This window comes from Haliotis asinina, chromosome 11 (assembly GCF_037392515.1).
Source record: "Haliotis asinina isolate JCU_RB_2024 chromosome 11, JCU_Hal_asi_v2, whole genome shotgun sequence".
NCBI classification, from domain to species: Eukaryota; Metazoa; Mollusca; class Gastropoda; order Lepetellida; family Haliotidae; genus Haliotis; species Haliotis asinina.
Window position 1 is genome coordinate 23,270,681 of NC_090290.1, and position 17,848 is coordinate 23,288,528.

General features: G+C 36.5%; 1 protein-coding gene across 1 annotated transcript in view; it reads right to left on the bottom strand.

Moving 5' to 3' along the window:
* Window positions 1–1,445: 1,445 nt before the first annotated feature.
* LOC137255344 (rap guanine nucleotide exchange factor 4-like) overlaps window positions 1,446–17,848 on the bottom strand; it is an 86,882-nt gene continuing 70,479 nt past the window's right edge. Inside the window, exons 21-28 of the mRNA XM_067792790.1 lie at window positions 13,937–14,062; window positions 13,145–13,323; window positions 12,238–12,328; window positions 11,691–11,829; window positions 10,170–10,234; window positions 8,677–8,731; window positions 7,549–7,603; window positions 1,446–5,484 (exon numbers count right to left, since the gene is read on the bottom strand). Coding sequence (XP_067648891.1) covers window positions 5,412–5,484; window positions 7,549–7,603; window positions 8,677–8,731; window positions 10,170–10,234; window positions 11,691–11,829; window positions 12,238–12,328; window positions 13,145–13,323; window positions 13,937–14,062 — 783 coding nt within the window. The 3' untranslated portion in view covers window positions 1,446–5,411. The remainder of the gene's footprint in view (window positions 5,485–7,548; window positions 7,604–8,676; window positions 8,732–10,169; window positions 10,235–11,690; window positions 11,830–12,237; window positions 12,329–13,144; window positions 13,324–13,936; window positions 14,063–17,848) is intronic.

Genomic DNA, 17,848 nt, shown 5'->3' on the forward strand with positions numbered 1-17,848 from the left:
TACAAATGTTTATGAATTACAAAAATGTCATCTAATAGTCCCATATACTGCATGTCATTCATCTGTCCCATTCTGTAACTCACAGCCATACGAAGGAAGCAGTTGCTATGACAACAGCAGGAAGATGGTACTTAAACATCTTTCCTCTGGTTTCCCAACTAAGATAATAACAAAACTTAATGACTCAGAAATTCAAGAGAAAGATAACCAGTTCAATATATGAAACCGCATGTGCCTGTCAAATCTCACACATTTTGCATCAGGGTAAAGTTTCAACAACAAGAAGTCGTTGCTTGCTCACATAAAATGTTTATCTGCTTTCAGATATTATTTCCTTTCAATATCTAACCTACCCTTAATTCGATGATTTTGTGTGAAAACACATTGATGAGTGAAATGAATAGGTAAGATAAAATAGACAAGATGTAATTTCCTAAAAAATTAGTGTTAATTAGATGTTATATCAGCAGTGCCCACATGACAGTTTCAGAGTTTAATTTGATTTATGAACAACCTTTTTCGTTGTGAATATGTATTTTCAAGAGAATAACAAAGTCGAAAATGGTGTTATGCTTATATATTTCTTCCTCTATGTTTGTATATTTGTAATTTAATTTTAAAGCCAAATTCTTAAATATTACTAATATATGATGGAGTAAAATAATTATGGTGCCCATACCAGGCAAACCAGAGGATGATACCATGAGCAACTCTCTGCAAAAGGGGTGAGTCAGTGAATTCGACCATCCAATCCATCTGATTGCCATGTCCGTCTCATAAGTCTCTAGAACGAATTCCAACTTGGTTGCTACACTGGCACAGGACAACACTAAATTACTTGTGTTTACCATCAGTATAATGGCATGTTGAAAGAGTGAGAGTGAGTGAGTGAGCAAGTTTTACCCTGCTATTATTCCAGCTATATGGCAGTGGTCAGTAAATAATCAAGTCTGAAGTAGACAATCATGATCAATAGCATGATGATCCATATACACACTTGGGATATAACAGCATGTGTCAACCAAGTCAGCCTGACCACCCAATCCTGTTCGCCGCCTCTTACAACAAGCATGAGTTACTAAAGATCAGTTGTAACTCGTATCGTCACACAGGCATGTTAGATCTCTGTCACTATAAGCCTGTATAATAAGCACAACAGCAGGATGTTATAAGTAGTCAAGAAGAAATAGCCACTGTCCTACACTGAAGGAACAAAACAATTTAATCATTACAGGATTTAGATCTAGAAGTAGTATCAGCATTTCATTATTCTATGATTTCCCAATGATCAATGATACTGCGCGTAACAAAAATTCCTAGAAAAAAGACATCAGAGACTTAGAATTACTGTGGATTAGTAGCTTGACATTAAACATTGACTCACACCATTATGTGTTACTATATGCATTATATCAACCGAAATACCTCACTCAGAGAGACCCACTAGTATTTAAGTGACACAGAAATACCTCATTCAGAGGTAACAGCTGTTTATCTTTCTTTTTTTAAAGTTGTTTTAAAATAGAAAAAAAGGGCAAACATTTAAGATATACCATTGAAAAAAGTAGGGGATATTTCATTTTGCAAGCATACCACTAGCCAATGCATATGAGTAAAAGTAATATATATCCAATTAGATGACACATTTCCAAAAGAATGGAATAAATTGTCATATTTTATTAATTTCTCTTTGCATTTTACCAATTTTGTAGATCCAAGATCCCCTTCGTTTTTAATGGTATATTTCTTTGAATTTAGGCACATAGTTAATCATCTTTTTCTTTGAAAAGAAAAACATTGCAGTTGTATCCACAGAAAATGGTATCTTCCCAGTATGACTACTGCCAGTGAATGCGAGCATATACTGGATCACCTCAACACTTAATGTTTTGCACCTGTACAGTTGATTACTCCCAGTTTGACTACTCATGAATGCGAGCATATATTGGATCACCCCTACACTTAATGTATTGCACCTGTATAGTTGATTACTCCCAGTTTGACTACTCATGAATGCGAGCATATACTGGATCACCCCTACACTTAATGTATTGCACCTGTATAGTTGATTACTCCCAGTTTGACTACTCATGAATGCGAGCATATATTGGATCACCCCTACACTTAATGTATTGCACCTGTATAGTTGATTACTCCCAGTTTGACTACTCATGAATGCGAGCATATACTGGATCACCCCTACACTTTATGTATTGCACCTGTATAGTTGATTACACCCAGTTTGACTACTCCTTAAAATGAACTTATAAGGGAGTGTCCCAGGGCCTAACTTTCATGTTTGAAGCTATGTGAATCGACAATCTTGTGACCATTCATTATCCCTTTTGATATTTGGAGATAAAAAGTCCTCCACTCAGATTAGAACTTTTTAAATCTATTGTGCATGTTGTTTCTCTTAAAACTGGACATAATCCCTCCAACTTCCTTTCAAACTATTACCTGTAAATATATTCTCGATCATCTTAAACTGTGCGTGAACATGTTGTGGTATTCATTGCCTGCTTGTGATGGTAACATTATTTCACTGAACATTTTAGAATCATGATAAACCAAAAAGAAAGTCACAATAACTTTGATTTATATTTTGGGACTATAAAGTAATTTTGTCAGATCATCCACTGTCGCCTCAAACTCAGTTGTCATGATGTAAACACAGATATAATCAACATATATCAGAAACATCCAAGATTTCAAGCGGTCATTATAACGAAGACTTAATTCACTACGTTTTTGTCAGAACTATCAAAATTTAAGAACAATGGTGTAACGTTATATTCAAGGATACAATGTGAAAACTACTTTATAAGGTAACAGTGTATTATATAACTCAACAAACAGTACATTCTCAACTCATTACACCAGTTCATTTCTAACCGTTTCCAGTGATTATCATGTCGAGATTCATACTCAGTGTAAGGCAAGTTTTATATAATTTGATTTTCAGCAGCAGTCCATTTCGTTGCTAGGCATAACCAACCCCATAATGAACCTATTTATTATTCCATCATTTATCTGTTATTTTGTCTCAGTATTATTCTTTTGTTGTCAAATTATTCCAGTTATGTACCCAGCTATTAGAACAATGTACTGGAGCGGTGTTTATATAACCACTTGTCTTGTTTGCCTATCCAGGCTTCTGCTTTGACAAAATATAAAATATACTGGACAAATAAGTCAGGGATATTGGTATTTTTATGACTGGTATTTTATCAGTGTGTCAATGAATAAACACATCATTTCTCATAATTTCAAAATTTACAAATATCCCCAACTATTTTTGGCCAGTATATGTTTAAACCATACTAAAGTGTCATTGAGCTGTCAACGTGGTCCCATCACAGTGTTTACAAAGTCTGTGTCACTTGTGCTGCCCATAGTTCAAACTATTACATAGCACAATAACTTTTTATTTCACTTATTATGTAGTGTGTATGATATATTGTGTAACTCAGTATAAGTGAATATACTTGAACTCTTCCACCACAATGACCTATGTAATTAGCTGACTAGACACTGTATGAACCTGGTACATCTATAACTGTGTATAAGTGTTGGTTGAGCAATCTTCCTGATGGAGAGGAAGAGGAATAACAATTGAAAACCAATGGACTTGAACAAGTGGTGTATTTGACGGGTAGTCAAACTGGGTGTAGTCATAATGGGAATGAACTCCCTGACCTAATTAATAACATGAAATCTACTTGACCTACAAAACAACACTCTTCCTATTTAACCTCATGGAAGATGTTACATCATACTTGACCTTCAGTGTCATGTATTTTCCATTCTATCTCATGAAAGATTTTTGCTCAGTTTGATCTCAGGAACATTTCTTTGACTAAGAGAAACATAGCCTTCCCATTTGACCTACAGAAAAAATGTTTTCCCATTTCTAAAATGCTTTCCTGTCTGACGTATGAGAAATGGCTTTCCTATTTGATCTACAGATAGATGCTTTCCTATTTGACCTAACATAAGATGTTTTCCCATTTCTACCTATGAGAAAGTGTTTACCCATTTGTCCTTCAGAAAGATACTTTCCCATTTGACCTACAGAAAGATACTTTCCCATCTGATCTACAGAAAGATGCTTCCCCATTTGATCAACACTTAGATGACTTTCCTACTAACCAAAATATATTTGTCTTCCCATTTACCAGTCATGCAGTTAACATTTCATTACACATAACACAACAATAAAACAGTGGATGTATCACATGAACATCTTCTTGGCATATCATCTGGATAATATCACAACCATTTGGTATAACAAACATGAAAACACTGAATCAGCTTGACCAACTTGCAGCTAGGTCCCATTAGAGTGATCACATGTCTTCCCCCATAGTGATCACGTCTTCCCCTGGAAATACCTTATCTATTCCTACAGATAGCATGTCTTCTTCCCTTGGTGAAGGCATATCTTCCCAAGGCAATAGCATGCCTTTCCTAGTGAAAGTATATCTTTCCAAGAAGATAGCACATCTTCCCAAGATGGTAGCACATCTTCCGAAGGTGATAGCACATCTTTCCAAGGTGATAGCACATCTTTCCTAGGTGACAGCTTATCTTGCCAAAATAAACACATACATTCGTTCCCATGGTGTCCTCCTATTCTGATAACATTTAAACCAATACCAAATAACACATCTTGCCATCACCATTACATGTTTTTTTCTAAGCGATGACATGTGTCCACATGGTGATAACACATCTTCCCATGGCCATTACATCTCCTTCCATGACCAGTGCACATCTACTCATGGTGATAACATATTTTCCTAAGATGATAACCAATCTTCCCATGGTAATAAGATATCTTTTCATGATGATAAATCTTCCCATGATGATATCAAATCTTCCCATGGTGATAACACATCTCCCCATGGTGATAACATATCTTCCTATGGTGATAACACTTGTCCTTCCACGGCAATTGCACATCTACTCCTGGTGAAAACATTGCTTTCTGGAGTGAACCATATCTTATGGTGATAAAATTGCTTCCCATGGCAATAACATCTCTATTGATGGTGATAACATCTCGTCCCATGGCAATAACATCTCTATTGATGGTGATAACATCTTGTCCCATGGCAATAACATCTCTATTGATGGTGATAACATCTCGTCCCATGGCAATAACATCTCTATTGATGGTGATAACATCTCTTCCCATGGCTATTACATCTCCGTGCATGGCAATGATGTCTGTTCCTTAAGGGTTCATCTGCTCCTGATTACGTTACTCACTACAGCCTGTGCAGTGTTCAACGATGACACTGATGGAGATGTTCAAGGTTTCAAGGCACTCTGTGGGTTATTGAGGAGCACTGATGAGCATCCAGCAGGGCCAACACATGTAACAATATCTAACACCCCACTGAGTGTCATGTCCTCCGTGGCTCAAGTTTATGAGACAGCTGAGTTAAAGTTCTCTGATTGTCAATCACACTGAGATTCCTGAAACAAAAGACACTTATTACATGTATATGAATTTCAGTTTGTTGAAGAACACAAAATCAGCCTCATTATAGTAACATGACAAGCCTGGACCAGATAATCCAGTGATAGATTTAATGAGCACTGTGCTATATACCTAGGATATGATATCAACCGAGTCATTAAGTCAGAAAACTTGATCCCATAAATTGCTTCTTACAGCAAGCACAGGTTGCTGTTGACTTTAGCTTTAACCCAGATCTCTCATGATTTCAAGGATTGTTTACTTTACAATCATCCAGTGTGTACTGGGTAGGGGTGACTATTGAGGGAAACAACTATTGCAATAATGATTGCAACATACTACTATGATATCGATAGCCTATTGCAACCAACTATTGCAATAGTATTGCAATAGTTTTTTCTCCTTGATGTCACTCATTTGAAGTTCTTTTCAAAATGAATGTACAGTTTATATGTGATAAATACAAGCTGAAGTCTCTTTTAATAACAGCCACTAAACTTGACACTCAGATCGATTATACAGTTAAAACATAACCTTAATGAAGCTACAAGTCTGCACCAAAATGTCTTGCATTTCCACTGCGCATTTATCAACGGAAGACAATATTACTGTCCTATTAACAGTCACACATACCACTGATGCATCTACAGGTTTTCATTTCTACCATAAACTAACTGCTATCGGAGACTCAACAATAGCAATCCATTGATGGTTTGATGCATCATTACAGCCTGGGTGTATCGAGCTCCTTGATCAGTCAGTGTGTATTGGCTGTATTGAGCTTGATCAATCAGTGAGTACTGGGAGTATTGAGCACTTTGATCAGTATTCGTGCACTAGGTGTATTGAGCTTGATCAATCAGTGTGTACTGTGTGTATTGAGCTCCTTGATCAGTCAGTGTGTACTAGTTGTATTGAACGTGATCAAAATCAGTGTGTACTAGGTGTACTAAGCTCCTTGTTCAGTAAGTGTGTACCATGTGTATTGAGCTTGATCAGTCAGTGTGTACTGGGTGTATGGAGTTCCTTGACCAATCAATGTGGGCTTGGCATACTGCGTTCCTTAAATCAGTGTGTACTTGGTGAAGTGAGCAACTACATCAGCCAGAGTGTACTGGGTGTAGTGAGCTTCTTGATCAATCAGTGTATACTGGGTGAACTGAGCTTGATCATTCAGTGTGTACTGGGTGTATTGAGCTCTTTCATCAATCAGTGTGTACTGGGTGTATTGAACTTGATCAATCAGTGTGTACTGGGTGTACTAAGCTTCTTGTTCAGTAAGTGTGTACTGTGTGTATTGAGCTTGATCAGTCAGTGTGTTCTGGGTGTATTGTGCTCCTTCATCAAACAGTGTGTACTGGGTGTAGTGAGCTCCTTCATCAATCAGTGTGTACAGGGTGTGTTGAGCTTGATCAATCAGTGTGTAGTGGGTGTAGTGAGCTTCTTCATCAATCAGTGTGTACTGGGTGTATTGAGCTCCTTCATCAAACAGTGTGTACTGGGTGTAGTGAGCTCCTTCATCAATCAGTGTGTACAGGGTGTGTTGAGCTTGATCAATCAGTGTGTACTGGGTGTAGTGAGCTTCTTGATCAATCAGTGTGTACTGGGTGTATTGAGCTCCTTGATCAATCAGTGTGTACTGGATGCATTGAGCTCCTTTACCATGCAGTCAGTGTGTACTGTGTGTATTGAGTTTGATCACTCAGGGTGTACTGGGTGTTTTGGACTCCTTGATCAGTCAGTGTGTACTGGGTGTACTGAGCTCCTTGATCAACCAGTGTGTCCTGGGTGTATTGAGCTCCTTGATCAGTGTGTACTGAGCTTGATAAGTCAGTGTATACTGTGTGTATTGCGCTCCTTGATCAGTCAGTGTGTACTGGGTGTATTGAGAAACTTGATCAAACAGTGTGTACTGGTGTATTGAGCTTGATAAGTCAGTGTATACTGTGTGTATTGCGCTCCTTGATCAGTCAGTGTATACTGGGTGTATTGAGCAACTTGATCAGTCAGTTTGTACTAGGTGTATTGAGCACCCATATCATACAGTTTGTCCTCCTTACCTGACATAGCTTCTCACATCAGGGCTTGTCTTCAGTGATGGGGGAAGCTCCATATCTGGACATTGAACAGATGTCAATTTACATAAACAATGGCTGCAACAATTCAGTGACCTACTGGTGCTTAATACTTATCTCACTTAAGATGATAAGCTCCATCTGGCATTGATAATTGTACAATTAAAACTGTCCAAATTATAATTACAGATGAGTGGGTTTCTGTTTGTTAAGTGCCACTTGGCTACATTGTTTAATCTGGATTCAGGAATATCATCTTGAAGACTATTCTGGTCTGAAAGCTTTCTTTCCTCTTACTGAGATTTTTGAAGCCTTGACACCGATTGGCTGCAGAGAGAATTCCCTCAATGCAGCCTTTGGAGGTGTCATTAGATTTTCATGGAGTGAGATTTCATTTTTTATAGATAAAATGGATAGAATTATCATTAAAATGCCCGCACGTTATCAGAAATGTACTGTAACTTGATAATGCCTGCAAAATGCTTGATGATGGGCCATTATCAAGTCCATTGTTAGGTGACATCACAAGCAGCTAAGCTGTTGAAGTTCAATCAACTATGGCTCGTTTGAACTTGGGTTCATTATTCGTCATTCGTCACATGTGCCCATCATTCATTCGTCACGTGTGCCTGTGCCATTATGTACTTTCTTGCTTGTGCCAACCAAAGTTACAATTGTACCATAAAATACCACTTACATCAAGGAATATATCGACTTGAAGTCTAACGTTGTTGAGCACTGAAAACAGTGGCGGCTGGCAGTGTGGGCAAAGGTCAAGGTCAAATGTCGTGACTTTCTATAGTGACGTCATCTGTGTTGTTCTATGGCGTGTCTATATTTGTAAAAAGTGTGTCGGTGACCTCTGTCATTTGCTGCTAGCAGTAAATTCTTCTAAACTGATGCCGTTGTTTTTATTCTTATTTTATTAAAAATTCTATCCATTTTAGCTATAGTCGGGCAGTTAAGACCTTGGGCTTCTGCAAGTGATAATGCCCTGAAAAATAGTGTTACCCTTATAGTAGTAATATCAGATTCGAATAGGATCAATGAAGTAAGACTGATGGCCAAAATTAGGGTAACAGACAAAACAAGACTGATGGACAAATGACCTACCAAAAGGAATACTGCGACACACACGCACTGTCTTCATCGTTTGGCCAATCATGTGCTGCAACATAACACAACAAAATACTTACACTTAGAAATGACACCTTAGAGGTGTGATACCCGCTGTTTGGTTGAAAAGTCCCCAGTAAAAAAGTCCTAAATTTGCCTAGGTCAAAAAGTCCTTGAAAAAAATTCCCTCTTTCATATTTTAAGAATAAATGCTCAGGAAAACATGGCTTTTTCTAATCTAAATTTTGCATAATGCATCACATGATGACATGTGATAATCTAGTAATGAGATTTATGAAGTCGGATGATCTCTGCCACTGTGTGTAAAACTCAGGGATGGATTTCCTTCCAGTGGCAGTGTCACTACACAGTTTTGTAGACTTTATCTATTTTGAAAAAATTCTCCCTTTTCTGCCCATTGACTTTCTGCATCTTGAGATAGAGTTGTAGTTTTCCTCACATGGACATTTCCAATGGCATTCTGGGAAATAAATTCATACTGTCATCAAGAAATTTGTACTCCAGCCTTCACACATCCTGTTGATCGCCTGACAAATTAGCCTTGTGTTTTATGTTCTTACTGGTAACTAGCTCTGGGGGAGATGCTTACACACTGTTTTTACTACAGATCCAAGATCAGTTTAGATATGTTTATTTTAAAGACCAAACTACAACTTAAAATGATTTCTTCATTGGTTTTTCAGCTGAAACTTTAAGACATTATAATATTCCCCATGAAGAAAGAGTCTGCTATTATTGTTTGGAGTAAAATATAAAGACTGTGGAAAATGAATACCATGTACTTATGAAGTGTGAAAAAATCCCACATCAAAGAAGGAAATATCTACCAGTTTGCTTTACAACTACCAACTTCATACACTTGTTCCAATCTACTAAGATGTATGATATAAACTTGGATTCTATCTATCTAAAGTATTCATCATGAAATCCTCCTCAAAAACTGACACTTAATGCATGCATGATGATACGTTTGCAATTTAACATGGGCCTAGGACCTCGATACAGAATGAATTTGTCTGTCTGCCTGTCATGTCTTTTTAATAGATCGATCTTGTCCAATATAAATAACTAAATCAATTCTCACTAGAAAAGGATTTTTTACTGAGGACTTGTTCACTGATACCCTTTTACCAAGGACTTTTCATCCTACAACTGATTCCCAAGCTCTTAAAACTGGCACGTACATTCAGATCAAGTTACATAAAATTAAACACTTTCACAAAAACTGTCACAAAATCACATCAAATTGTTCTGAGTTGTTAGAATAAGAAAATCAAACATAATGACATTTTGTCACACAATCTTAGTCAATATTTACAGCTGTTTTCATTTTCCTGTCCTTTGAGTTCAAGGTCACACTTTTTAATGGTGAGCCTGGATATGTACTAAATCAATAGTTGGGGATTAGTGTCATTACTGGGGTATCATGGGTTTATAACTAGTTACTTAAATATTACTTTTCAACTTACCATCTTCTCAAAGTTGACCAGGCGGTCAAAGTAGGTCTTATTTCCCTCATGGGTGAAGGTCATATCTAGAAAAACATGCACAACATTGATAAGAAAAGATGTTCCCTTGTCAGGAGGGGAACTTGGGTTGAGGGAAAGATAAACAAACATCGAGGGTACATCAACCCATGGGCCCCAAGGGACCTGTGAACAAAGTATGTATCTTACCGAACATCTCAGTGTTAATTTTGAATTGTTTGATGCATGGGTTAAAATCTTTTTTCAGATTTTGCAGACGGCAAGAAAAACAGAGTTATCTCCCTTTGATCAATTTACATCTTTCCATACACCAAACATGATTCAGTATTATTCAAGATAAATAATCTCTACCATATAGAAAGTGTTACTCAGTAGTAAGCAGAGTAAACTGAAAATAACAGAACAGCGCTCAGCGAATCAGAAAGTGACATTTGTGTCTGAGGTAAGATAATGACATATATGAGACATCCGCAACACTTTATTGTCCTGATAAACAATATGGACTCTACACATGTAAGCACAATCCGGTTTGGGACCAGTTTTGTTTTCCACATTCACTTTCATACAATATACAATGAGAGGATAGTCACATCCGTTGGGGATATGGACTAATGTTTCATATTCCACCAAAGCCGAGAAGTCTGAACACTCTTACACTGAATAAGGAAATGAGTCTTGTGACAAACTGAGCAATGGTCAGTTTCAAGGGACGGTATATACATACAGTAACCCTGAAGAATTTCGCATTTCCATTACCGAAATTACAAGAAAATGAAATATTTCTTTATTTTGCTATGCTGTTTTGAACAATATAAAATAATAGAACGATACTACCACAATAACCAGTCATGAGGGGATGTGATGGGTGGTTCGTACCGACAGAATAGTGAGGCAGGAATAGTCAGAAAATAGCAGTCCTAAATGGCAGTAGTGAATAGACAGGAATAGCTTTCATGAATAGTTAGACATGAATGACACTAATGAATAGTAGTCAGACAGGAATGGCAATAGCACCAGCCTTTCATCAGGAGATAGCACTAATGAATAGTCAGGAATGGCAATAGTTACTAAACAGGATTTGCATTAATGAAGTCAGACAGTAGTAGCAATAATGGACAATGAGATGGAATAGCGCTAAAGAATTTTCAGACAGGATTGACAGTAAGTCAACAGGAAAAGCACTCATTAAGACTGGAATGGCAGAAGTGAACTGACAATGGGAGGAGTGAATAGTCAGACAGGAATACCAGCCTTTGTTTTCATCATGCCAGTGACATACAAGTGAATTATTGCCATGTTTAAAATACAAATAAACTAAACAAGCACTAGCCTTTCATCAGGAGTGGCACAAATAAACTAAATAGGCCTTGGCCTTTCATCAGGAGCAGCACAAATAAGCTAAACAAGCACTAGCCTTTCATCAGAAGCAGCCCAAATAAACTAAACAAGCACTAGCCTTTCATCAGAAGCAGCCCAAATAACCTAAACTAAACAAGCACTAGCCTTTCATCAGGAGAGGCATGAAAGGAATGATTGGAGGTGTCATCTTGGAAGCATTCACTCTGTATGATCGGTGGTTACGGGATGGGTCCATGTTAGTTTCAAACTCAGCAAACATTCGTTTGAACTTGTTTGGCAACTTCTGAAAAGTGGAAGAAAAGTAACTTACATGAATGTAATCGTACAAGTATTCAATGTTACTTTAAAAGTTTTGTTTTTTGTTTTGTTTCACATTTCAGGCTTTTTAAAATTGACATTTCTTATAATTAAAATCGCATTAAGAAATATGTTTTGTGTTGTTAATTTTAAACAGCTTTTTCATATCTCTTCTGAAACAATATTGAATAAAAGCTTACACGGAGTCACAAAGAAGATGTATGAGCCCACACCCACCACACTTTGCACCCAACTCAATCTAGCAAATGCAATGTTCATGTAATTCTGATGCATTAGTGTGTAATGTAAGCAAGGTTAAATTCATTCAGAAATTCCTTATGATTTGCATTGCATGTTGTGTGGTTGGCCGTGACACAGTGCCAACAAGAGTTACCTCCCATGTCTGTGACAGCCTGCTGACTGCAATATTGCTGAGTCCCATCACAATGGCAAAGAAGGACTGTATGTTCTTGTGCTCCTTGCAACTGAAACAGAAAAATGTGATGATGCTGATGATGACCAACACAAGTTATCTTTCGAAAAAATTATATAAAGGATGTAATGAAGCTGGAAACGTATTTTGAACCACTGTGAAGAACCAGTTTGGAATATTTAGTTTGGAACCGATGCTAGTCATAACTTGTGACTACCAAGAATGGGTGGTTTGGCTTAATGGGCTGTTTGACACATGTCATCGTATCCCAACTGACAGGATCAATGCTCATGTTGTTGATCACTGGATTGTTTATTTACACTGACCACTGGCATATAAACTACCCATTAAAAGTCTAGGCTCACTAGTGTAAACGACTAGCCACATTTTTCAGTCAACAGTTCCAAACTAGATTTTGCAGAATATTTGATACTGTTTAGAGGTGCTGTTTACACATGAACAGATGTAAAGTAAACAACGTTGAAAACATTATTGACATGAATTCAATAAATGATGAAACTCAGTGAAAATTGGTGAATTCTTAACAAAACTTTAACGCAAAACAGTGCTGTTCACTGATGCAATGTACCTGCACATGCTTTTCAGCAAATTTGATGCATGATCCTTGTGCATGATAAGGTTTGCAGTTGGTTCACAAAAGTTAGAGGAGCAATTCATCCTCAATGTAATCACATATCCATACATAACATATTGTGAGTCTTAACTTTTGATGGATAGTAGACATGGAATATTGAAATGGGTGGCGTAAAACTACTTTTACTCACAATAAGCATATTTTTAACACATTCATTCCAATTCTAGTTCAAACATACACACATCATCACAGAGAGAAAATCCCACAACTCACTGTGCAGCAATCTTGATGAACTTGCGAAGCAGCTGGACACGTTTGCTGACATTCTGTGTTAGCACCATCTCTGTGACAACCCAGTACTGGATCTCATTGAAGCGTCGGAGAAACAAGTCCAGGTTGGCTGTGATTTTGTTGAACTTGTGACGCCCGAACACATGATAAATCAGCTCATACTGTGTAAAAAAGAATGGTGGAATTGTATAAGGAGCAATGGTAAAAGAAAATCAGATTTTCATTTTAAAATCTCAGAATGAACCAGGTACCAGTTGAGGCAGGAGTATCATGGTGTTGGCAGCTGATGATTACACTTCGTATGTATTACGAACACTAAAATCAAGGACTTTTCAAGACTTTCATGCATACAGCCTCATCCAATACTCAACACCTTCCTAATTGATCTAACAGAACACAATTTTAATTCTGGAATACAAATGTCATGTTGAACATTCTTTAATTTCAGCCATAATTGTTTGAATTCCCTTTCCTTGGTCACAATTTAATAGAAAAGCGTAGATATCCAACACCTTGATTCTCCCAAACCAAACCAAACCCGTAAGTAAATAAAATAGTTCTAACATGATACACCCTCGTTTCATGTGTTAACAGGCTTAGTCAATCCAGTCCAATGATCAACATCATGAGCATATCAACCTAAACAACTGGGAAATGATGACATGTGTCAACCAAGTCAGCCAGTCTGACCACCCAATTCCATTAATCGCCTCTTACAAGCCAGTCAGCCATACCGGACATGCACATCAGCTGAAAATGATTGCTGTCACTCACCTCATGGACGCACATGAACAGCTCCCAGTCATACTGTGTGATTTGGTACGCCACTTCCTTGGTACTCATCATCTCTAGTAGGGCAGCTGTGCCTGTGTTCGGACCTTCTTGTTCAGGAAGTGGGGTCTGAAACAAGTCAAGGAGATTGACATTGCAGTCCTTAACATGCGAACATTTACATCTCTGCATACTGAAACATGCACGTGCAAAACCTGAGCAAATTTAAAGTATCAGTGCCACAGTCAAAATACATTTGATGATTATTGTAGAATATAATTACATCTATGAGGAAGATATTACATCTACCTAGAAGATACTTACACCTACCTAGAAGATATTTACACCTGCACAGAAGATATTTACATCTAACTAGAAGATATTTACATCTATCTAGAAGGAATTTACATCTAGCTAGAAGATATTTACATCTGCACAGAAGATATTTACATCTAACTAGAAGATATTTACATCTGCACAGAAAATATTTACATCTAACTAGAAGATACTTACATCCACCAAGAAGGTATTTATATCTAACTAGAAGATATTTACATGAAAGATAACCAAGATATTTGATGTCTTTTAGCAACATTCAGAAGCTGTTATAGATGATCCAAATATTCATGGATTAATCTTCTTCAATCTTTTCCATAAAATGTTTCAGGATCATTACAGATCCATTCATCAGTTCTCAAAACATTGTGTGGAAAACATAATAGAAGAATAACCCATATAATATCTTGGTTCTCTATAGCAACTTAATAAATGTTGTTAAAAAACATCACATATGAAAGATGTTTATATCTCCTTAGAAGATACTTTCATCTATTTAGATGTAAGCATCTTCTACGTCGATGACAGTATTTTCTATATAGGCGAAAGTATCTTCTACATCGATGACAGTATTTTCTATATAGGCGAAAGCATCTTCTACGTCGATGACAGTATTTTCTATATAGGCAAAAGTATCTTCTACATCGATGACAGTATTTTCTATATAGGCGAAAGTATCTTCTATGTCGATGACAGTATTTTCTATATAGGCGAAGTATCTTCTACATCGATGACAGTATTTTCTATATAGGCGAAAGTATCTTCTACGTCGATGACAGTATTTTCTATATAGGCGAAACTATCTTCTACGTCGATGACAGTATTTTCTATATAGGCGAAAGTATCTTCTACGTCGATGACAGTATTTTCTATATAGGCGAAAGTATCTTCTATGTAGATGACAGTATTTTCTATATAGGCGAAAGTATCTTCTATGTAGATGACAGTATTTTCTATATAGGCGAAAGTATCTTCTATGTAGATGACAGTATTTTCTATATAGGCGAAAGTACCTTCTACGTCGATGACAGTATTTTCTATATAGGCGAAAGTATCTTCTATGTAGATGACAGTATTTTCTATATAGGCGAAAGTATCTTCTACGTCGATGACAGTATTTTCTATATAGGCGAAAGTATCTTCTATGTCGATGACAGTATTTTCTATATAGGCGAAAGTACCTTCTACGTCGATGACAGTACTTTCTATATAGGCGAAAGTATCTTCTACGTCGATGACAGTATTTTCTATATAGGCGAAAGTACCTTCTACGTCGATGACAGTATTTTCTATATAGGCGAAAGTATCTTCTACGTCGATGACAGTATTTTCTATATAGGCGAAAGTACCTTCTACGTCGATGACAGTATTTTCTATATAGGCGAAAGTATCTTCTATGTCGATGACAGTATTTTCTATATAGGCGAAAGTATCTTCTATGTAGATGACAGTATTTTCTATATAGGCGAAAGTATCTTCTACGCCGATGACAGTATTTTCTATATAGGCGAAAGTATCTTCTATGTAGATGACAGTATTTTCTATATAGGCGAAAGTATCTTCTATGTCGATGACAGTATTTTCTATATAGGCGAAAGTATCTTCTATGTAGATGACAGTATTTTCTATATAGGCGAAAGTATCTTCTATGTAGATGACAGTATTTTCTATATAGGCGAAAGTATCTTCTATGTAGATGACAGTATTTTCTATATAGGCGAAAGTATCTTCTATGTAGATGACAGTATTTTCTATATAGGCGAAAGTATCTTCTATGCCGATGACAGTATTTTCTATATAGGCGAAAGTATCTTCTATGTCGATGACAGTATTTTCTACATAGGCAAAAGTATCTTCTACGTTGATGACAGTATTTTCTATATAGGCAAAAGTATCTTTTATGTAGATGTCAGTATTTTCTATATAGGCGAAAGTATCTTCTATGTAGATGACAGTATTTTCTATATAGGCGAAAGTATCTTCTATGTAGATAACAGTATTTTCTATATAGGCGAAAGTACCTTCTATGTAGATGACAGTATTTTCTATATAGGCGAAAGTATCTACGCCGATGACAGTATTTTCTATATAGGCGAGAGTATCTTCTATGTAGATGACAGTATTTTCTATATAGGCGAAAGTATCTTCTACGTCGATGATAGTATTTTCTATATAGGTGAAAGTATCTTCTATGTAGATGTCAGTATTTTCTATATAGGCGAAAGTATCCTCTATGTAGAGGACAGTATTTTCTATATAGGTGAAAGTATCTTCTACGTCGATGACAGTATTTTCTATATAGGCGAAAGTATCTTCTACGTCGATGACAGTATTTTCTATATAGGCGAAAGTATCTTCTACGTCGATGACAGTATTTTCTATAGAGGCGAAAGTATCTTCTACGTAGATGACAGTATTTTCTATATAGGCGAAAGTATCTTCTATGTCGATGACAGTATTTTCTATATAGGCGAAAGTATCTTCTACGTCGATGACAGTATTTTCTATATAGGCGAAAGTATCTTCTACGTCAATGACAGTATTTTCTATATAGGCAAAAGTATCTTCTACGTCGATGACAGTATTTTCTGTATAGGCGAAAGTATCTTCTATGTAGATGACAGTATTTTCTATATAGGCGAAAGTATCTTCTATGTAGATGTCAGTATTTTCTATATAGGCGAAAGTATCTTCTACGCCGATGACAGTATTTTCTATATAGGCGAAAGTATCTTCTATGTAGATGACAGTATTTTCTATATAGGCAAAAGTATCTTCCACGTAGATGACAGTATTTTCTATATAGGCGAAAGTATCTTCTATGTAGATGACAGTATTTTCTATATAGGCGAAAGTATCTTCCACGTAGATGACAGTATTTTCTATATAGGCGAAAGTATCTTCTATGTAGATGACAGTATTTTCTATATAGGCAAAAGTATCTTCTATGTAGATGACAGTATTTTCTATATAGGCGAAAGTATCTTCTATGTAGATGACAGTATTTTCTATATAGGCGAAAGTATCTTCCACGTAGATGACAGTATTTTCTATATAGGCAAAAGTATCTTTTATGTAGATGACACTATTTTCTATATAGGCAAAAGTATCTTCCACGTAGATGACAGTATTTTCTATATAGGTGAAAATATCTTCTATGTAGATGAAAGTATCTTCTATGTAAAGTAATGTATAATTTATGGAAATTAAAGTATCATCTGTGTTGTAAACAACATCTTGTGGAAGAATCATCTGCATGGATGGAAATATCTTCTACAACAATGGAAGTATCTTGTACAAGGAAGTAATTTTTTCATCTCCACAGAAGTAAAGCATCCTCTGCCTCGATGCAAGCATTATCTGTGTATATGTGACACAAATGTGTTTCCATACATACCACCACTTACAAATTATTGCAATATCAATTTAAAAAAGAATGGTTCACAAAGTCTACTCCCAAAGGAACAGCTGTCTTATTTATCAGTTGGCAAATCAATTTTCACATACTGCATCATTTGGCGCCAATTTGTTTCCTCTAATCCTGACAATAATTTTGGAGGTTTCCATTGGTTGGATTTT